General features: G+C 36.9%; 1 protein-coding gene across 1 annotated transcript in view; it reads right to left on the bottom strand.

Moving 5' to 3' along the window:
- Positions 1-23,221, bottom strand: part of MYBPC3 (myosin binding protein C3) — a 65,197-nt gene that overhangs the window by 2,503 nt on the left and 39,473 nt on the right. The window contains exons 25-32 of the mRNA XM_068398109.1: positions 20,402-20,590; positions 18,247-18,381; positions 16,881-17,048; positions 15,422-15,510; positions 9,814-10,009; positions 4,710-4,849; positions 3,781-3,940; positions 3,081-3,217 (exon numbers count right to left, since the gene is read on the bottom strand). Of these exons, the coding sequence (XP_068254210.1) occupies positions 3,081-3,217; positions 3,781-3,940; positions 4,710-4,849; positions 9,814-10,009; positions 15,422-15,510; positions 16,881-17,048; positions 18,247-18,381; positions 20,402-20,590 (1,214 nt within the window). The remainder of the gene's footprint in view (positions 1-3,080; positions 3,218-3,780; positions 3,941-4,709; positions 4,850-9,813; positions 10,010-15,421; positions 15,511-16,880; positions 17,049-18,246; positions 18,382-20,401; positions 20,591-23,221) is intronic.

Below are 23,221 nucleotides of genomic sequence, written 5' to 3'. Positions count from 1 at the left end.
TTAATTTTTATAAATGAAATTCTGAAAATGAAAAATATGATATAAAGTGAACTGCTTTTGTTTATTTTATTTTAAATTTTTGTTTGTTATAGTGAACACGTAAGCTTTAAAGAGTAGAAGACCAAGCTCTGCATTCATCTGTTTCACTTTCAGAATTAATATATTCTGTTTCTTCACCCATAAAAAAATAAAACTACTGCACTGTTTTATAGAGTGCATTCAAATCTACTGAATCACTTGTGTCTTTGACCTGTAATAGGTAACTCAATGCATCCCAGTTGCCATGATTAATTTTCTTTAAAGATATCAGCTGGATTTTTCCATGCCTCAAATATTTTTGCTTCTTTTTCTATATCCTCTTTGTCTTTCTGGGTATATGTCTTTTATTTCAGCACTGCTACTGGGGCATGAATATTGGCTCTGCTTGAAGTGGTAACTTTTTCATGCCATATAGATCATATCTGAGCTATGCTTGATAATCTACAGTTATTCAGAATTGGAAAGCTCTATCAACGTAAGCTACTCACTGTGAAAAAAGACCTGTTGCAGAGTTCTGCACTAGGTACAGAAACTTTTTGCTAAGGTTAATTTGAGCAATGCAAGAAACTTATCTGGAAAATCTGCTTGAAGAGTATTAGGTGTACTGAGGGATGAGGACTATTTGCATCCTTCAGGCTAATGTGGAAGGAAGAGATCGCATGCTCACATTCAAAAACCTGTGACTACTGTATTTAACCACTGTAAAATGTGAAGTTTTTCTTAGCATCTTCTTAAAACCATGGCAACAGAATGAAGTGGATACAGATGCACAAAAAGGTCACTTAACCAAGAGGGAATATAATTACTAACACTGTCATTTCATGATGAATCTAAACTGAGGCAGCTACAGGAGGACGGATTTTGCCTGCAGTTGCTGGTATTTCTTCTGTGATGTCCTTTTGCAGCTATTTACATGGGTATGCTTCCATTTTATATTTGAGTCTTGTCTGGACCTCCTTCTTCATCCAATGAACTGCAGCAAATGATTGCATTAAAACTATCTTTTTTTTTTTTCTTGAGTTAATTTGAACTTTGAGCAATTATCTTACATGTTTTGCTTTGTAGCTATCAGATCCTTGCGCAGGCATAAGGAAAGAAGAGGAGCTAGAAATCAGCAGCCAGAAGGGGAAGGGAAAAGGGTACTACATTTTTTTTTGATTGTATTAATTTAAATTTATGACAAGATTATGTCATAATATGGTAAATTCCTTCACTGCAGACAAAAAACCTATTTCCCTTTTTTGAGAAACCTAAATTTAGCTCCTAGCTGACACGGTTTTTACTGCTTGTTCGTGACTATCAAAAAAGTACATCTTTTTGTACTCTTTGAAGAGACTTCAACAAATATATTTAGACTGAGAAAATATTCCTGTGAGATTAAAAAAAAAAAAAGCCCCAAAACTTCACACATGACAGCAGGTCTTATTCTAGTTAATTTTGCAAAATAACTCAGACTCTCAAGAAGTTATGTGGATGTATTGACATAACAGAAAAACTGGTGTTCCTATGTATCGTTTAGGTTAATGGAACAGAATATTACATTAACTGCTGTTTTCTTGAAAGACTGAAAAGAACAAAATATACATTGTGAGAAGATACTTTTGGTTTTTGTTGTTTACCTTCTTCAGTGAGTAGATTTTATGTACACATGGTACATTTTCAATAGCATGGTGTTACCATAAGCATTGACCATCCTTTCCTTTCTCTCCTTTACTGTATTGCCCCACTGGTTCTGTGCACAACCACACAAACACTGGCCCATGCATTCTGGTTAAGCATCAATTATGAGTGAGGTGGGAGATAATTGGGTGACCTTTACTTTTTCTTAATATAGTCACGTTACACTCCAGTCACACTGAACTGGCATGAACAGCATCCTTGCAGCTAAACTGAGGAAGTGTGGTCTGTATGATTGGGTAGTGAGGTGGATTGTGAACTGGCTGAAGGAAAGAAGCCAGAGAGTGGTGGTCAATGGGACAGAGTCCAGTTGGAGGCCTGTGTCTAGTGGAGTCCCTCAAGGGTCGGTACTGGGACCAGTTCTATTCAATATATTCATTAATGACTTGGATGAGGGAATAGAGTGCACTGTCAGCAAGTTCGCTGATGACACAAAACTGGGAGGAGTGGCTGACACACCAGAAGGCTGTGCTGCCATTCAGAGAGACCTGGACAGGCTGGAGAGTGGGCAGGGAGAAATTTAATGAAATATAACAAGGGCAAGTGTAGAGTCCTGCATCTGGGCAAGAACAACCCCATGTATGCGTACAAGTTGGGGACAGACCTGTTGGAGAGCAGCATAGGGGAAAGGGACCTGGGGGTCGTAGTGGACAGCAGGATGACCATGAGCCAGCAGTGTGCCCTTGTGGCCAAGAAGGCCAGTGGCATCCTGGGGTGTATTAGAAGGGGTGTGGTTAGCAGGTCAAGAGAGGTTCTCCTCCCCCTCTAATCTGCCCTGGTGAGGCCGCATCTGGAGTATTGTGTCCAGTTCTGGGCCCCTCAGTTCAAGAAGGACAGGGAACTGCTAGAGAGAGTCCAGCGCAGAGCCACGAAGATGATTAAGGGAGTGGAACATCTCCCTTATGAGGAGAGGCTGAGGGAGCTGGGTCTCTTTAGCTTAGAGAAGAGGAGACTGAGGGGTGACCTCATTAATGTTTATAAATATGGAAAGGGCAAGTGTCATGAGGATGGAGCCAGGCTCTTCTCAGTGACATCCCTTGACAGGACAAGGGGCAATGGGTGCAAGCTGGAACACAGGAGGGTCCACATAAATATGAGGAAAAACTTCTTTACAGTGAGGGTAACTGAACACTGGAACAGGCTGCCCAGAGAGATTGTGGAGTCTCCTTCTCTGGAGACATTCAAAACCCGCCTGGACACGTTCCTGTGTGACATGATCTAGGTAATCCTGCTCCGGCAGGGGGATTGGACTAGATGATCTTTCGAGGTCCCTTCCAATCCCTAACATTCTGTGATTCTGTGAATTCTAAGGCAGCATCTTGGCTTGTTGCAACAATATCAATGACAGTTAATGTAATCTGTACCTTGGGGATTCCTCTTACAGCACAGCTGAGTGTGGTGTTGTATCCTGCAATCACAGAACGGTTTACTAAAGGGTGAGTGAATTTAGGAGGTTCGGAGAAGTCATGTTCTTTGTAACTAGGTGGCTTATAAGTGGTGCCTGCAATTCAAAGAAACAAAATAATAAGAAATGTGTTTTCAATTCTGTTGACTTGTGTACAATCTATTTGTCATTTAATTTGCCTTTATGATTTAGAGAAGGTTCAAAGCTATGGCACTTAAGATATAACAAATCTTTAAATACAGTTCATTCTAAAACACATCTCATGTTTAATGCTTTAGTTAAAGTAGAAGGTCTTGGCAATCATGGGTTTTCAGCTTCTGTTAAAAATATGAAAGCCATATGTCTGCAGGGGAAGTCTTCACCACAGACATCTTAAACTTTTAACTCCAGAACATAAATATAACCCCCCAGTTGTATTATTTTCTTAATATAGTTTAGGAAGCCTGTGTGATTAAATATTTTTGAACAGATGTCCATGTTAGTACAGGAGATCTGCCTAGATAAGGGATCTTGATGCTAAAATAAGTTATAAGTGCTAGTTACTCGGTAATGAAAATACTCCTAGTGGTGCATCTACTAATACTGTATTTTCAATTTACCAGTGTATTATTTCTGGTACTTAGTGGCTTTTGTGATCTTTGTTTTGAAGAATATGTTACCTGTTTTTTGGATATAGGCAGGTTTTTTGGTGGTTGCAGCAGTTTCACTCAATCCACACAAATTTTCACTGAAGATTCGAAAAAAATACTCATTTCCCATAATCAGGTCTGACACTACACAGTTTGTGCGACGATAGTGATCAAAAACAGTATACCATTCCTGTAACAAGACTATACTGTTTAGAAAGATGCTATGAGAGGTCAGACATGGTGCTAGTTTTGGTATGGAGAGATCCTTCTTGCTACAAGGAAAAGACAGGTAGACAGATATTTAACACTAGCCTGCAATATGAATATTATGTTGCTTCCCGTGAAGATCAGCTGATCTGTTTTCTTACTTTTATTTTCTGGCTGGTGTGACAGATGTAGAAATACTTGCATTTTGAGGAAAAAAAAAAACCTCTTTACATTTTAGCTCTACTCATATCTAGGGAACTGGATACAGGATATGTCCTCAGAACATGACTACTTGATGGGGACTTCCATGAGAAAGATGTTTTTCAGTTTGATTGGCGTACATAACTTCTCCCAGTATATACCCTAGTATGCCCAGCATCTGAGTTCAAGTCTAACTCTTCCTCCCTCCCCTTCATTTTTTTCTGCATTTATGAAAAATATAATTCCAAATAAAAAATATATAATTCCACCTTCTGACTAGAGCTATCTGTCCAGTCACCACCAGTGATGGGACAGGCTCGGTCTCTCTTTTTCCATTTTCTTCTGGGCATTTTGTACAGCTCTATACTTAGCCTTTTGGTTCTTTTTATATTCTATTCTTCAATGTTTAACTGCCACTGATATGCTATAGGGCACCTTGGACACACAACTGAGAGTCATGAATTCATCTGTTTTCTTCAAGCCTCTCTGTTCCCAGAGCAGGTAGTAGTTTAAACTCCATACAAAGTCACTGACCCAGTGTAATCTCTTACCATTGTCTTTTTGTCAGCTTTCTGGACTGTGTAGCCCAAGATCTGTGCATTGCCATCATCCTGTGGAGGTGTCCACTCCAGGGCTGCATTAAATCCCCAAACATCTACAAGCTTTATATTCTGAGGAGGACCAGGCTTGTCTGCAGAGGAGATATGAAAAGAAACCCTTACTTTTTGTTCAAGATCTAAGAGTTTTGTCGTTTCCTCCCATGCAGGGAAAAAATAGAACTTGAGAGCAATCTATAATTGTTCCATAGAAATACACTTCATTTATGTGAAGCTGAAACTGTAAACAGGAAAGTTGGGAAATTTTCAAATACTCTCTTAATACTCTTCTGAGAGGCCTGAAATCTGAGAAACAGACAACACAGTAGAATTAGTAACATAGGAATCAGGCAAACTCTTCTTTAAAATGGAATAAGTAGTTTGTGGTGTTTGGATGGGTGTGATTAACTTTTACTAGAGTTTCATTACTTGCTTTGTTACTTCAGTGCAATTTCTCAGCCTTTTAGGTACACTGAGAGTAATATAAACAATAAAGGCCACGGGGTATATATTCCTCTTGGCTAGGGAAGGCTGGCCATTTGGGAATATACCTGACTCTTTCCTGTTACCTCAGTGCTTGTTAGCTTGCCTACTAGTGACATTTCTCTGTAACAACTAGAAAAAGAACAAACTCTCAAAGAGGTAGAGAAGTCTATGTCCATTTTAAGATATCTGGAAATATATAGAATAATATATATTATAAAATTATACTAATTTTCTTTTTTCCTTCTTTTGAGGATAATTCATATTTATACCGATGTTGTTTAGTCAAATGCTGTAACATTTAAATTAGATTTATTAAGTAATATTCCTGTCTGTTTTAACTTGAAGATGCTAGCTCCCCTTTTTGATATGTTAGATTGTTGCTCACAGTTACAGGGCCTGTCGGGGAGATGATCATTAGGCCTGGGTAGATGGTCTTGTGATAAGTGAAGGATAGTTCGGGATCATTCTAGACAGCTGAATGGAAACTGTCTCCCCTTTTTGTAGCTAAGCTGGAAAAATTAAGAAAACAGTAAGAATCTGATGGATGTAGGTTTGAGATGAGCAAAGCACAAAGGAATGTAATTACAGATTGCTTTAATTCGTTAAAGGAGGATATGCAAACCAGTAATAGACGAGCCTTTTACTGTTATTAGGGGAACTGTGACTTTCTATATCAAAGCATAATGTGCTAATTTTCTTTTCACTGGCATAATTTGGAATCAAAGACTGCTTTATAATTAGCTTTAACCCTTTTTGTCCTCCTTCAAATTGCTAAACACTGGAGCCAACTAGCACACTGCATGAAGTTCAATAAGGAATATGGAACGCATTGCTCTCATTCTGTCGTCCTCTTCCTTCCCCTCTTACACTAACATTTCAGAAAAAAAGCTGCCATTTTCTGTGTTTCTCAACAGCTACCAACTTCAGGTAAAGCCTTCTTTCTTTTTCTTCCCTGTTTCTGAAGTAGGGAATGGTAATGTGTTGTCAAATGAACAACATTGCTTATGAAGATGTGCAAATGTATTTCTTATTATCTTGAATCACAACTTAAATAAATCTGGATATATTTCTAGATGCGTATCTTCATTATACAGAAATCAATTCATCTGTTTTGGTTTGAAGAGAAGAATTTTGGATACTACATCTGAATACCTGTGTGGGTATGAAAAACGCAACACTCTCAGTGGGCAAAGCTCTACAAGCCCTGAATAAGCGTATTATAATGTAATAGTAGACAGATATGATGTTTAGCAATTTGTTAATTATTTTCAAGTCTACCTACTGTTATAACCTTCCACAGTATATGCCTAGTTTTACAACTATTTTTCCTGCGTGCTTATGTTCAGATATTTCTACACAACAGTCGTTCTTTTTTAAAGGGATACTTACACAATGCTTTGTCAAAAACTGTGGGGATCTTGGTGATGGTAGTTGGTTTAAATACTATAGGAAGAGGTTGATAAATGGAAGAAAAATACAGTCTTAGGTGCATGTATGTGTTTATGTATGTAGATATAGATATGATTTTTGGGGGGAACAATGAAATTGTCTTTATTAAGAACAGAAAAACATTTGAAGCCTTAACCTGCTATTAGATTAATGTGATAACTCAATGATGTATTAAATAATGCCTTTTTAATTTTTAATAAATTATTACATCTACTCATGGTGTAATAGATGGAATAAAGAAAAAGTGTACTGAAAGCCTCAATACTTGTAAGGCTTTGTAAAGGACAATCTTACAAAAGGTAGAGATGTATAAATTTCCTAAATAGATTTTTATATTCTTGATCTTTGTGGTTTGCTGGGATAATGCAATTTGCTAGAATATCTATTCAAAATTCCTTTGTAGAATTGTAGAATATTCCTTTCTCAGTACTAACCACCACACCTGTAGATGGTAACAGAGGATGGGAAAAGTTAAGCCTAGTGTTGCATCTGTAGCAAATTATTTTCCTCTGTAGGACACTGTGTTAGAGTGGGGATTTATATTCTGGGGAAATATCTGCTGCCCTTAGCACAAGCTCATCTGAGGATTTTTGCATATTGCTGAATTTTATAGAGTGGGATGAAGACATAAAGTGTGAATTGTCTTTCAAAAAAATGATAATTTACATGTTCAAATAATAAATAATGAGAACAATAAATAATTCCACTTTAAAAAATTAAAAATATGGAACTGAGGTTTGCTTTGGTCAATAGAAGCCATAATGGAAGGCATCATTTATTGATTCATGTAGAGGGGGGAAAAAAGTTGAGGGAACCATATTTTTCAGAGATTGGAGATGTTTTCATTATCTGAGATCTTTCTACTAGTATTTGAAATATACTGTATTCCCATAGCAAAAGTACATATTTTGTAGGTCTCTAGAGTAAACTGCAACAATTGTTTTGGCAATAAGGGCAGGTGATGGCAGTAAAAAAGCGTTTCTTCCTGTTTGGAACTGACAGGTGACTAGTAGCAGCAGAGCTTTTGGTTACCTGCGTTCTTGCCTTACTCCAAAAAAGGGCTGAAGATACAAGCATTACTCCTTCATGAAGTAGACATTTGCCAAGGGAAGTTAGCTGATGAAGAGACACCTCAAAAGATCACTGATTGATTTATTGTACCTCTGAAAGCTGAGTTGGCTTTTCAGCTTGCCATTCTATAGCACCTAAAGCATTGCTAGTAGTATAGAGAGAGTGCCTGAATCATCTGTATTTCTCTCCTGCTGAGAGAATATAAAATCTGGAGAGCAAAAAGTGCTGTTGACAGAATTGAAAAAAGGTAGTTCTGATGAAAGAGTGGTAGAATCAAGAATTGGAGTAGATGTCCTGGTTGCAGAAATATCTGCGAATGTTACAAGCCCTTTCTCTTCTTGGCCAGGAATTAAATGAAATTTATTCCCTCTCAGTTGAGCAAGCTAAGAAGTTTAATACCTATCCTCCAATTCTGACATGTATTAATCTGTGTGATAAGAGTAGCTGCTTTTTTTCAGACATCCATTTTCTATACGAAATAACTCTTTGACAATGGGTGCATGTGTGTATTTTTATGTCTTTCCACAATACCAAACAATGAATGGAAGATACTTGGTACTATGCTATAAGAGCAATGTGCTAGAATCTAGAGTCACTAACCAGTTTTAGAAAGGTGTTTAGATGTGTAGGGTGCACTACTCCCCTTTATCTAAGTCCGTTGGGATTACTTTGTTTTAGCTGCCATTTACTTATTTTGCTGTTGCAGAGCTGCAGCCATCCTCTCGAGCAGGAGCAACTGGTGGTATAAAGACATATTTGCTCCAATTTGTTATGCCTTTCTTGTTTGCTGTTGGCATCACCACGTACCCATTCTGCCAACATTATTTGATAAGACTTTAAGCAGAATACAGTCAGCATTATATCTTTAATTCCAAAGCATTAGGAGTTATGTTTAAATACTCTTTTTGTGCCAAAGTACATATTTTAAAAATGTATTGATATATTTGAGGAAATTTGGGATGACAGTGTGAAAGCGTGGGGAAAGAGAAATAAAAACAATTATCGGGAATGTTACATAGAGCTGTAATGATGAGAAATAGAAGAGTTCTGACTGAACATTAATGAAATCTGAGTAGGCAAGATCTCAGAATATCTCTCACAAAATCCCAAGGGAAGTTACTGAAGCTTTGGCAGTGCATTCCTTTAAAATGACACTAGAAGAGACTAGAAATTGTATCATAGAGAGTAAGCCTCCACTAAGCCTTAAGCTAACTAGATTCTCTTAACAGAGTAAGGCATTAAATGTGAATTTGCCAAATTCACAGGACCGTGTCTTGTTGTAATTTCTAATTCTTGGAACAGCAGAGGTATATTAGTGCAATGATTTTATCTTCATTGTCTTTATCTGCTGAAGAAACCCAATAAGAGTATATCCATTCCAGGATTTCTATTTCTTTCCTTGAGGACAATATGGCCATTCCCAAGAACACCAGAAATCTCAAATTCTTTCTATCACTCTCAAAGTGGTAGAAGGAAGGGTGATAAAGATGATCAAAGATATGCAATGGCATCTTTTTGAAAATAAACAGACAGACTCAAACTTGAGAAAGTTAACTAAGGAGAATGTGACTGAGGCTAAAAAATCACGAGTAGCATGGAAAAGGTGAATAAATGATTGTTCATGTTTTTTCTGATACAAAACGGTATGGACATCAAATGAGATTATCAGGAGAGAGACTAAAACCAAATAGGTAATTGTACGCGCTTAAACTGAAATTCTGTACAAAAGGATATTTGGATTCTGAAACTAGACATGGATTTTAAAAAATGAATGGATAAAATCATGCAAGAAAAAGTCCCTCAAGAGCAACGGGACACGCAGATAATCCCTCAGCCTCCAAAAGTCTCTAGGACACAGATCATTTCAAGCTGGGAAAATATACTAGGAAAATAAAGTGACATGCCAGCCTTTCTCTGAGCTTTATCCTAGTCATCTGCTATCAACCATTGTTAGAGAAGGGATTCTGAGGTAGTTGGATCTTCAGATTGCCTCAGTATGGCCACTATTTTGTTTTGTACAATATGCTTAATTTTAATGTTGCCAGGTTCTTACCTATGATTTGCATCGTTATTGTGACTTTATCAGTCATGTTTTCTATCTGAAGAGTGACTTCATATGCTCCTGAGTGGTGAAGCTCTGCCTTTCTGATGAAAAGGATTGTGTCTGTGTTGCTGTTCCGAATTCCCACATCTTTGGAGTCTAGAGTTTGACCATCTTTCACCCAAGTGATTTTGGGTCTTGGTTTACCCTGAAGAGAGAAAAAAAAAAAGGATGTGGTTTTTTTTTAGGCTATAATATATTTGCATTTTTCATTTTTCTGTTTTTTAGTCATCTGTAAGTCTAGAAAGCCTAATTCAATACGCAGAGTTGAGATAGTAAGCCTTCTAAATACTTTCAAATTTCTGTTCTCTTGCAGACAAATATTTGCTCCCATCTATGTGGTTTAGTGGCACCATGCCCTGAGGATGCCGTTCAGTTATAGTTAGAGACTGAAATTTTATTGAGAACAAATCCAGAAAAAATATACTTGTGTTAGTCTGGTAGTCTTTCCCAAGCATCTGTGAAGCCAACAGTTGATCTGCCCCTCTGATTATTATTAAGCAACATCTTTAAAATCTGAGGAGTTTATTAGGTTTTTTCCCCCTTCTCCTTCCTTTCTTAAAACATTTGATTCTCTATCCCTAGGTATTTTTAAGATCTTTTGAAAAATTGTTATAATCTTGAAGTCTTGGGATGTGAAACTTGCTGTATAATTCTTTCCGCATTGCAAAAATTGTTTTGGTGACTGTCAACCTAAGCAGTCAGTGTTGCTACACCCATGGAAGATGACGTTGTGGAATCAGTAAGATATCTGTGGTTTACATCACTGTCACTTGGCCATTTCCAGGAAAATGGTAGATAATATCTAGTTCTTCAAAAGTTGTTCATGTACTACTTCCACAGTACAGCTCCAGACCAAGAACCCCAAGAAAACAAAAAAATGGCCATATCTTATTTATTAACTGTATTTATAGTCAATCTAGCAGAAAATAACTCGATGGGGTTTTTTTTAAATTTCTGCCAGATTAGCGTGGTGAAACAGTGCAGCACAGAGCTAGATGAATGCTGGGGTAGCTCAAATGGGTGAGGAGGGAAAGTGAGACCATCCAAGCCAGCAGTCAGATCTGCTTAGGCTGCCCTGGATCTGAAGTCTAAGGCACTGAAGTTATGACAAATACTGACCTCCACCTCTAGTAAACAGCAGAGAAAGCACCTCTAGAAGCCTGCTCAATTCACTGGGTGTCTGGAACATACTCTGTAAGACTGTATCTTTCTCTCCTGAGGAGAGAAATCTCCGAGGGAGATTAGGATACTCAGACTCTTGGTTTAGGTGCCTAAAGGTAGGCAGAATAAAAATAAATCTTTGTGCTTTGCTGTACCTTTGTTTCAGGTTTGTCTGGTATTTTTTCTGGTACTCAGAAAGTCTATGCAGCATCATTTTATTTTTCTGTGTTATTAGAAAAAAACTTTTATAGGAGTCAGGCCAAGATCTGTCCAAAATTACACTTCAAGGGCTTCTAAAACACCTAGAAATTGCTAGTCTTTAATAGATGCTCTTTTCTCTAGCATCTAAATCATCAGATGTATTGTAATTTATTTTAAATCAGGGCTGATAATAAACCTTCAATGAGCAATGGTTTTGGATCTTCCATTTTCTGCATCTGGTAACTGATTTTGTTACTGCTTTCTGCCAAGGAGTATAGTCACCTCAGGTGTGTAGCTCCAAAATATTAGATACAAGATTATTTTGTCCAGTTCTAGTGTACCTTCACCCTCTTCTCGTTTCATAGAACCCTTACTAAAACCTGTTAGAGGAAGACATAACTTCCTTTCTTCAGCTAGAAGGTACAGTAGAAATTCTTGAACAAGTAAAAGGATGTTTATGGGGGTTCTTTTGTCAAGTACTTGACTTGACAAGAATTGACTGTATTTTACTTTCCACATATATGTGTATTTTAAAATGATATGAGGATTCTGGTTGAAAATTTTGGCTAGGGGAATGCTTTCAAAATAAAAGCAATCTACTTAAAATGGTATAATTATATGGAAATTTTATTTAAATTTCTTAATTTGTCAAGACAAATACTTGGCTAGGTTTTCAGACTGATTACAAGATTTAATAGTTCTTGATGGATTGAGTAATGAGGTGAATTGAGGAGCTGGCCCTAAATATCTTGGCAAAAATGGGCATGAGAAACCATAACATTATCTTTATCATAAGAAATATCTTGACTATAAGTCAAGCTTTGCTACTGTTGGTGTTCTAGTGTGGTTGATCAGATATGTTCACTCACAGCACCTTATTTTTTGAGGTGCTTTGAGTGCCAGTGAAAGATTGCAAGTGTTCAAAGTGTTCGTTTTCATATACTCTTATATTTATAGACTGTGAAAAGCATAAACAAATAGAAAGCATGTTCCTAATACATATCTCAGAGGATTGGATTTCTGCAATGTGTAATAGGTAATCTGAGAGAGATCAGTGAGTGACAGAGTGGGTAAATAGCACTTCAGGGAGTTTACTGCCAGGGAAGAATGAATTTAAATTGTTTTAGATGTTTATATTCACACATATATGATGGGCAAGAAGACTGCTTAGTGATACTGTGAATTTTATCCATTAATAGTGTGTAATATCCCTTCAATCATGTGCCTATGTAGTTAATTTTGAAACAAGAATGTGTTGATTCCCTTCCTTTCAGCAGAATGTCCCACTTGCTTAATGCACTCAACAGAAAAAGGGTAAGTAATAATGTGGTACTTGTTGCTTTCTGTACATTTTAATCTAAAGATTTGAATAGATTTGCAAATAGCATTTAGCCCAGGATAACTTGGCAAGGTATTTAATAGAATTTCAGTGTTAAATGACATAGTAGTGACCACAGAGGTCACTGGCAGGGTTGCACAGAAACTGTAAATAGTAGAAGACACTATCTATCTTATACTTTAGTTAGATAATATTCTGCCTTCTTGTGTTCCCTAGCTCAGGGTTCACAGTAATTCCAGTATTTATGTATTTTCTCCTATATCCTTTTTGTAATTTGAAGATTGCAATCATATCTACTTAGAGTCTTTTTCTTCAATAGAAATGGCCAGTGCTTTAAACTTTTTCAAAATGTAAAGTGAAATGTTCTTTTTGCTTTGTTTTTTTTTGAAAGACCCTCAGTTTTCATATTCTAAATAGCTTTTGTGATATTAAGAAATGAAGCTATAGCTGCAATTCAACACTATTACAAATTCAATTCACTCAAAAAATACGTCTTGAATTAAAATCCTCTGGTTTTTAGTTCTCAGGCTAAAATTTGGTGTTGATAGATTTTAGCATTTTTTTATTAGCCTTACCTTTTAGGAGACAAGAATTTATACCAACACATAATTTGTCTGTCAGTCAGCTACTCAAATGACTTTTGAATCAGTTGGTTCATTTCAGCTAAATTTGACAGTGCACTGTGAATCCCTAAGATTAGCTTAGTACAGTTTTGTGAAAACTGATGACAGAGTGAAATACCGAAACCTCAGTTAGTGTCCCCACTGAGGAAAAGTCAGGGAAGACTTGGTCTTCATCCATTTTGTTTGGCAACAGCTGAGTGATCAGGCAGGGTAAGTGAAGCTCTGGATTAGTTGCTACATGTACTTTCTTTGGCCTGGGGAACTGAGGACATGTCAGCTAGGACTACCTGGGGGAGTAGGGCAAAGAACTGGCAAATCGCTGGGAATATTGCAGTGAGGCTGCTCTAAGCAAAAGAGGTGGGTTATTATGCTGGGAAGATGATGATATAGGGAACATAAGACACACATTTATAAAATGCCAAACTTTATCAGTTCCTCTGCTTATGGGACAGCTTGTCAATTTTGTGCAAATTTTCTTCAACTTGGACATCAAAGCAGCAGAAATATCTGTTTATTTAATTTTTTAAGACTTATATAACTCAGAAATATCAGTTATAAAATCTTGAATTTTGCATGTGGCTAGACCTCAGTGAAGGGTCCATTTTAGCAATTTTGAAGATAAGAAATGTGAAAGAAAAAAATAAGCATGTGATTATGTTGAAGTAGTGCAAGCATGCAATTCAAGGCAGTTACTCCATGTATTGGTTTGCAACTGTTTACTGATTAGATATATCTTTGTGAAAAAGTAACTTTTCATGTAACCCAGTAACCACAGGGCAAAAGACGTGTATTTTATTTTACATATATTTTGCTCTTATATATTTTTTTTTTTTTCCTGCTGGTATTGCCCAAACAAAAGAATACAGGTAATGTATGCATATGTGTCTCCCCTGACGAAAAAATGTTTTTTATATCTCCAGCATCTTTTACACGAAAATTTCCAAACTCTTCACTAATAACAATGATTACATTTTCACAAATGTCAACCCTGGACAGCAGAGAAATTTTAGTTTCTTCAAGTTGTGAGGACTACATTAAATGATATATCTGGGGAGACCTCATAGCAGCCTTCCAGTACCTGAAGGGGGCCTACAGGAAAGCTGGAGAGGGGCTTTTTACAAGGGCAAGTAGTGATAAGACGAGGGGTGATGGTTTCAATCTGAAAGAGGGTAGATTTAGATTAGATATTAGGAAGAAACTCTTTACTGTGAGGGTGGTGAGACATAGGAACAAGTTGCTTAGAGAAGCTGTGGATGCCCCCTCCCTGGCAGTGTTTAAGGCCAGGTAGGATGAGGCTTTGAGCAACCTGGTCTAGAGGAAAGGTGTCCCTGCCCGTGGCAGAGGGGTTGGAACTATATGATCTTTAAGGTCCCTTCCAACTCAAACCATTCTATGATTCTATGATCTATTATTACTGAGGATATCTCTCAGAGTCAGAATCTGCAATTTACAATTTCTGTTCGTATTTCTCACTCAGAAAACCTTTTCCTTTCACACTAATTCTTGCACCGTGTTGATATTATAGCCTTGTATCTGAAAAAATGCATGTGGTGTTTTACAGTTGATTATACAGCTGTAGAAAATGCAAAGACAGGGTAACTGGTTAGGTCAGTCTGTGTGTATATTTTAGCAATTTTGTATATGCCATAGCGGCACATGTAGTTACATGCATGCGCTCTTGATTATCCTTGCCGTGCTGTGTGTTTTACACCTTGAGCTCATCCACAGTAATACTCAAACTATTCTTCATATACACACAGATTCTATATAGGGCCAATTGTGGTATTCTGTTTATGTACAAACTCTAATTTTTGTAGTCAGCTTTTCAGAAATGAACATACACATTTTTGGCAAAGAAGTTGCCCAGTAACATCATGTACCTTGGCTCCAGAAGAGTAATTGGTTGAATTCTTACACTTTTTTGTACGTCTCTCTTTAAGATGCATCCTATGGTCAATAAGCAAGAACGAGCTTGCACGCACTTACAGCACTTAACTTTTTCTTCTCCCCCAAAAGGAGGGATTATGGAAGAAACTGACTCTAAAAAAAATTGTGACTGAAAGAAGAGTGATTTTTTTTTTCCTTTCTTTAATGTTTGAGAGAGTTTTTTAAATAATCAGCCATACTTTATGTAATACTACTAAAGCAGTGAAGCAATGGGAACTTGCATAAGGGAAACTACTTTAGGTAAGTAAAGATAAATAACCATGACAAAATAGAAACTGATACATACCTGAAAAGGGATCACAATATTGATTGTCTCACCCACTTTCTTCACCAGAGTTTGTCTGAGATGGCGTGGCAACCAGATTTTGGGACGCTCTGCAGTTAAGCATTAGTCCGTTAAATACAAAGCTTTTGATAATTTGACATATTACTTTTTAGCACAAATAAGACAAAACACCAAAGAGGAGAGGCTTGGATACTTGTAAGCATAAGAAAATTGTGCAAACACTGTTTATACAGTTAGGGATTAGTTAATTCTTGAAGTACTTTCAAATGTATTTGACTACTGAATAAAAATTTAGTAGCAAATCTCAGTTATATATTTACATCTGAGAAGGTTGCAGTGGCAGCAGGATTTGTGAAACTGTGTCTCATCTGAAATGCCAGATTTGGGTGACTTCTGTTTAATGTGAGCCTTCTATGTGGACTTTGTTTCTTTGGAGAACTTTATCAGTTCAGTAGAAGGGATGGGACAAAGGGTGTATTGGAGTAAAAGAGTGATTGTAGACTATGATTAATCTATTCCTGAATTCATACTGCAGCTCCTTGTAAATTGCCATTTGGAGATACTCGTGGACTTACTCAGAAAACAAAACAATCAATGGATTACCTTAACCTTTCTACAGTCATTCAGTTATAGTTCTTTCTTTGAGGTGGAAGGATCGGAGTCTCATCGTAGCAGCTTACTTTTCACTAACAAAAGGAGAATCTTAGTACATGGTTTTTCATCTAGTCCCTGCTTTCCTCTACCTCACTGGAAAGCTTTCTATGTTCTCCATGTGTTCCTTATTCTTTTCCTAGTAATTTACAGAAATAATTTCTTAACATACAGTTGGAGTATCTGTCTTCATGTCCATTTGGTTTTGAGATGCATTACAACTTTTGTTTCATTTACACCGAGTCATTTTACTGTCAGTGAGACTCTGGCAGACACTTTGTGTGAGTCAGGGATTGAAGAATCCACTATTAACATCTCTTGATATCTTTTGGACTCCAGTCAAATGAATTATAATCTACTGCTGTTGGGTGATACACGGGATGTTAATTAATAACCTAGGACATTCAAGTACAGATAACTGCTTTTATTTAAATAGCTCTCTTGCTGTAGCCAACGCGGTCATTTTGCAGTAATATAACAGCTTTTTCAGCAGCAAGCTAAATATTAAATGTATCTCTTAAATGCTGACACTGCCATTACAAGAGGTGAAATGTCCATATTTTGAAAGTAAGAAGTAGGATTTTTTTTTTTAAGGGCTGTGCTTTAGAAATATAAGACCTGGACAACATAGCCATGTTCTCCATCAGGCAATATTGGGTGCCTAGTCAAAGTGAAAGAGCTGTTTGGGTGTTATTCTCAGAAGAAGGCATAGGTTTGTCAATCCCAGAGTTTTTCCTACATGTGTACATGATTAGAATCTTGACCAGAGCAAATAGATGAATAAGATTCATTCAGTCTAGATACTCACGCAGGATCTCTTGAACAGTAATGGGATCTCTGATTATTGCTGCTCCACTCTCACCAGCCAAGTTTATAGCCTTTATACGGAAATGAAGTTTGTCCCCTGTGACCAGGTCTTTAATCAGTGCAGATGTGCGCTCGGTTAGGCCAGGAAGAGCTGGAATCCATTCTGTAGCTGCAAGTACAGGATTTGCATATTGTAATAATATATTATTTTTCCAAACAGATGCCTTGTCTACAATTGAAAGTAAATTTGTGTTAGGGTAAAATAAATTTAACATGCAATACCACACTTAAAAGGGAATAAACTCAGCTGGAAAAAGAACTCTGCATGTAGATGCAGTTAAGGATGTGTACACTTGGTTTATTCAAAAAAGCTAAGGGTAAGGGAATAATCTTTGTGTAGTTCCTTTGGCATTCTGTTTTACAGAGCTTAGAAATGTGGGTCTTCTCTATGTTTATTTTCATTAGCAAAGGAAGGGGAGAAAATTTTGCAAGTAGTTTTGGCAAGAAAGTGAAGCCTTAATTTAACTTTTTCTTGGAATAAGTATATCTCCTGTGGGTGTCCAAATGGACTGCTGAGAGCAACATATGCTGAAAACAATAATAGCACACATAACTGTTGGAATTTATTATTAACTTCTCAATTCACACTGCAGAACAGAATTCTCAGCGATTCATTTGTTATTCTAATGGTACAGAAATATGACTGATAAAATCATTCTTCTAAAACAATGACAATAGGGATTCTGGTAATTCCATGACAATATCTCATTAAAGACTGTAAATTATTTCTGGATAAATGATACCCTGTAAAAACCCTAGTTTAGGTTATATGGCAATTGGGCTTACTGTCAGAGAAAAATTCATTATTGAAGTGATTATAAATTTGTTATTTGATTTTTATGACATAAATGTTATGTTGTAGCATCACAGTAAATTGAGTGTTGTAGATATGGTGCAGTTATACTCTTTATTATCAGACCACAAGTATTAAATGAGATAAGGTAACATTTACTTTAAACTTTGATGTTGTTACAGTCCCGTTATTATATTGGTTTTAACGAATACGCAATTTGTGAATGCTACAGAAGTATAGTAGTGACTATAGAACAGCACTGGTATTTGTGTAGTACTTTTCTATATTAAAAGTTCATGATGATTGTGAAGGTGACATTATGGTTGGTGTGACTTTCATGGTTTTACAGTCATCTCACGGTAACTCTGGTGATGGTTGGTAAGGTGTTAGTCATAGATTAGAGTTTGATGATACTGGATATGGTTAATTTATTGGGCTATTGCAGTGAAGCTGTTGCAATTGTAGTATTTTAATAATGTTCAGTTGCTGCTGCCTGTTACTTGAGCTTACTTACATCCATCTTTGCAGTATTCCACAATATAACCATCTAATCCCCCGGCTCCAATCCGCTCAGGGGGCCTCCACTTCAGGGCAACAGTGCTGTCAGAAACATCTTCCACTGTAAAGTGCGTTGGTTCACTTGGAGGAGCTATAAGGAAATACATAGAAGTAAATTCTGAGAAATAGCAATATAACTGTGAGAATTCAAAGGCTATAGAATGAGTGATTAGCAGCTGAATTATATACCAATATTTGTTTTAATAAAATAAATTTAGCTGAACCTCAGTTGTAAAATGTAATACGTAATACTTCATGTAATAGAAGTGCAGCATAATTCCCATAACAGAGATGGGAACGAGAGGTTGAGGTAGTAGTTCCTATTCATATATGCTCCCTTAAGAGTAAAAGCCAATGAAAAAAAGAGTTGTAGAAGGGAGTCAAATTGTCAGCAGAAGTCTGCAGAAAAGTTTAGGAATAAAAATGCGTACAATTTGTATGCTGTACTTACATCCTGATTGTAATTAGACAAAATTCACATAGTCAGAGGACAAAATTAATCAGTGGCTAAATTTGACTTCACTCTGTTTCCTCTAACAGTGGAGAAAGTGACCAAAAGTTATGACTACATGTTTACAGAAACACAGAACAGAATTCCTACTTGCACATTTGTAATAGAGAAACGCCTGAGAAATATTTTGGGGGTGAAAAATTTTCACTTCAGTTAGATATAGCTATTTCATATCTTTTGAGAACAGGAGTGTCATGGATCTTTTTAAACCTATAGTTCTGAAAGACCACTAGCTAATTTCAGTCTTCTTAAGCATGATTGTTGTCTACTAATTAAAAAACAATCAAGAAAAGCCCTTACTGGAGAATCTCGGATACACACAAATGCTACTGTGAAATCATTGATTCCAAAAAGCAAACAGAAAGATAACTTTTTCAAAATAACATTTAGAGTGCTGGAACATAAAATTTAGTATACATGGCATAAAAGCAGTCATGTTAAAGAAATGTGAATATACATAACAGATTTTGAATATTAGAAATATTTCATATATAAAGTAGGTTAAATACAGGTTTATGAATTGTGCAACTGATGGAAATTGATCTTAGTTCCCAAAGTTATTGTAAAAACAACAACAAAAAAAGTTACATATCACCCAGTTTCCTTTCTGCAGCTGTGTCAAAATTTTTCATATTCAAATGGCAGCAAGGACTGCGAACAGCACACAGGAGACAAAGGCAGTTGGGAACATACACAACCACACAGTACACGATCAAGACCCCAAACCTCTTCTGTGAAGCAGTAAGTGTGAACTTTATCCTTAATCAAGTAAAACCCTGCCTATGCCATGAAAACTTTGGACCTTTTTTTTCAGTAGTTCCTCTTGATGGTCTTCGTTTGCCCTCTTTTGTTGCAGACCAGCCGTTGTGTGTTTGAAATCCAGAATTAAGAGACTCTTCTTGCAGTTCATCCTTTCCTTCTGACCCCTTCACTGCATCATCTGCTTTTACATGATCTCCTTCAGCAGGCTGTCCCCCTTCACTGATATTCGTAGATTTAGCAACTCTAGTCATTTTAATCTCCAGCTATTTGTATTTTTGTGGATCTTCTTTCTAAAGCGTTTTGCAGGCACGCTTCCTGAGGACTCCTTTAGTTTGCTCCTTGCTCAGGGAGTGCAGGAGACACTGCACTGCTGTGTTGGGATGGATTATTTATAGAAAATCATTCCTCAAATATTTTCTTAATCAGCTATCCTTTTAGCTGTGGAGAGGACCAGGATTAAGGGAGTATTGGGTGGGATACTGTGATATTTGCACCCATAAGGGAATGGGAGAAGCTGAGAGGGACAGGAAAATTTCTGTCAATTAGTTCTCCTCCTTTCCAGATCCAGCTTGACTCTCACACTTCTAATTATAACAACTAAAAATTCATCAGCAATTTAATGAAACTGGAACCTCTGTGCTTCTCAGGAAGGGGAATGAGAGATAGAGAAGAGGCAGACTACAAAGGAAAAGGTTGATTAAATATAGAATATAGAGGTGGTTGATAGCCTCTTTCCTAACACATTCTTTTTAGGTATAAGGGCAGTTGAAGAGAGGAAGTGAAAATTGTCCTGTCTTGATTTTGTCCTAGAAATAATATAGAGCATGGTAAGACTCACCAATTGGCATGAAGGGTTGCGAGGCAGGGCTCGGCCGGGACATGCCAATAGAATTCACAGCATAAATCCGCATCTCATAAACTACTCCTTCGATCATTCGCTTGGCTTCATAGGTTAGCTCTTTTAAAAGGTCAAAGTTCAGTCTCATCCATCGATAGCTCTTCTTCTTCTTTCTCTCTAAAATATAGCCTGGAAAGGATAGCTCTTATCATGTAAAAGAACACAAATTATTATCTTACATGCAGGAAAAAAGAAAAATCACCTTTTTTTTTTTTTTTTCTTCCAATGGCATAAAAAAGCCAAATGCGATTCAGAATTATTGCATATAACTGAATTGTGTGAAGTTTGGGTATTTTCCTGCAGTTTCTTTTTCTATTACTTTCCTTCTATTGACATTCTTACCCGAACAATTATATGTTTCAGAGTAGAAGTTATTTAGAATTGTCTGTGTCTGATATCAGGCTTTAAGCACATTTTGCATGCTATACACTACTATTAAGGTATTTAGATGTGTGCAAAATAGAGATACTAGGAGAGCTGGCTTAAATGGTAAATCCTTTCTGGTGGGAATGCAGTCATTAACTCCTAATGGCAGAGAAATGCATGAGACACAGCTGTTCAACAGAAAGCCCTTTCAGTGAAGGAGAAATTGCCTTGAAATGTACACGAGACACGGAGTTAAAAAATTAATTTCTTTCTTATATTCTGCTGCAACTAATCTTGATTAACAGCATAAATCCCAAAGCAAAAAATTAGTTGGAAGAACAGTTTGACACTTTCCTTTTTCTTTTTTTTTTTTAAATGTCTTATCAAAGAACTTGTGTTAGATCTCTGTGTCCGTTGCTAAGTGGTGGAATTGCGGAGTGCTTCACAGACAGTGCAGATCCCAGCTCTGCTTCAGCCCTATAGTGGAGTGAGTCCTGGCCATGCACCATTTTTCTTGCTCTGGTTCCTTTGGGAAGGAAAGTGAACCTGTATGATTACAGAAACTGCAGAACAAATCTGTAGTATAGCTTAGATGTAGCTATATTCTGGATTCTGTATGCCCATCTCCTTCGCCCCCTCAACATCCACAGCCTTTCCCACACTACCATGCTGTTTTTCAGAATGACTAAGTCAGGATGGGTTAATGTATAAAGTTACTCCTGGCATGTTTGTTTTCAGTACCTTTTAAACAGGGTTAAATGCTGTAAGCAAAGAACCTATGGTTCCTTTGACACTTTCCTGCTTCTTTCTCTCTTCACGAGGGTCTGTGAGACTGAGAGAAGTTTGAGCAACTCAGTTTCTGTTTTTCTGCCATTTTAGATATGCATAGTTTCCTGTCAGAACTGAGACACTTCTTCATTGTGGCATACCAGAATTGCAATTTTTTTTAAAAAAAAAAAGTAAAAAGGAGGTAAAAAGACAATACTGGTACTATTGGTGATATGTGGCAAAGCAGATTATTTCCTGAAAGGTACAGAAAGTATGATAAAGATACTGCTTTAGTGATACAAAAAGTACACAAGGCCCCATGAAAGGTTTGTGTAACAGTGAAGATGGGGTGTGAATTTCTTTTCTGTATCTGTTCAGTATAGCTAATAGTCTAATAAAGACCGTAGCAGACTGCGTACAATGCCATCTGTAACAATATGAAGACAGATAAAAATGCATATGTCTTTTTCCCCCATCTTTTTAACTTGCTTTTAAAGCTTGCTTTGAATGGATCGTGCTGCATCTTGGCTTCCCTGCCCCCCAGGTGTTTTATTCTAGCTGTATTAGTAGTACGGTGTTATGCTAACTGAAGAAGCCTCTTCATGTAGTGTAAAGGGATGTTAATGAAACATTAATTAAATCATTAATTTGACAGTGAAAGCAAAACAAAAAAATTTCCAAAATGTGTCCTGAAAACTCTACAAAACCAAATCATGGGCTTTGCATTGTCAAGGGTGTCTGTGGTAACGGGACAGCTATTAGTATATATCTTTGCACATAGTAGTTTAAATTGTTAACTTCTTGCTTGCTTCCTGTCGGAACAGATGAAACTGCAAAGGACTGGCCCAGTAGTATCTTGTTTATTCCTGTACAGGTGATGTCTGTTGAATTAAATGAGGTTACTCTGTTCTTGTGGAAGTGAATGAAGTCCAAATATCCAAAAGCAAATACAAACTCCTCCCTTCCAGATACCATGCAAGAGGTTAAAAGAATTTTAGAACACTTCTAGACCTGGCATCCCCATGGGAGTCCATATAGCTTTCAGTGTATTTTTTTTTGAAAAGAAACTAAAACTCCAGTGATCTTTATTAAACAAATTGCTAGATTTGGAGTCCAGAGGGATTTTTCCCTAAAAGTGGCCAAGACCCTGAATTATTTTCTTTTCCTTCTGAGGATCACAGGGAGTTTTATCTAAAAAACACTGTGCTCTGCAGGGAACTTAAAATGGTATCGGTGATATTTTTGATTGCTTCTGTTCATTTCCTGTATCACATGATAACTGTGGCCTTTAGTTTTTAGTACAGATTTAAAGGTCATTAAAATGATTGAAAAGTGTTTAGTGACCCATGGTGTGTGGTTGTATATGAAGTAGGATTACGAGTAGTTTTCTAAAAGAAACATGTATTGCATGAGTGCTTGAGATTGCGGACTACTGGCATTGATGGCTGAGGTGGCCACAGATGTGTTTTGGTATTTCTAGGTAAGCCCAAATGCCTGTATACGGACCTAAAATTTCAGTCTTGAGTGAGAATGTTTAGATTTAACTATTTTTGGTACCACCTCCTTGTGCTTCGGTAACTTATTTGCAGAAATATTTCTCTGATTCAAATAGCACGGGTAGGGGGC

This window comes from Nyctibius grandis, chromosome 4 (genome assembly GCF_013368605.1).
Source record: "Nyctibius grandis isolate bNycGra1 chromosome 4, bNycGra1.pri, whole genome shotgun sequence".
NCBI classification, from domain to species: Eukaryota; Metazoa; Chordata; class Aves; order Nyctibiiformes; family Nyctibiidae; genus Nyctibius; species Nyctibius grandis.
This window is presented reverse-complemented; position numbering and strand designations above follow the sequence as displayed.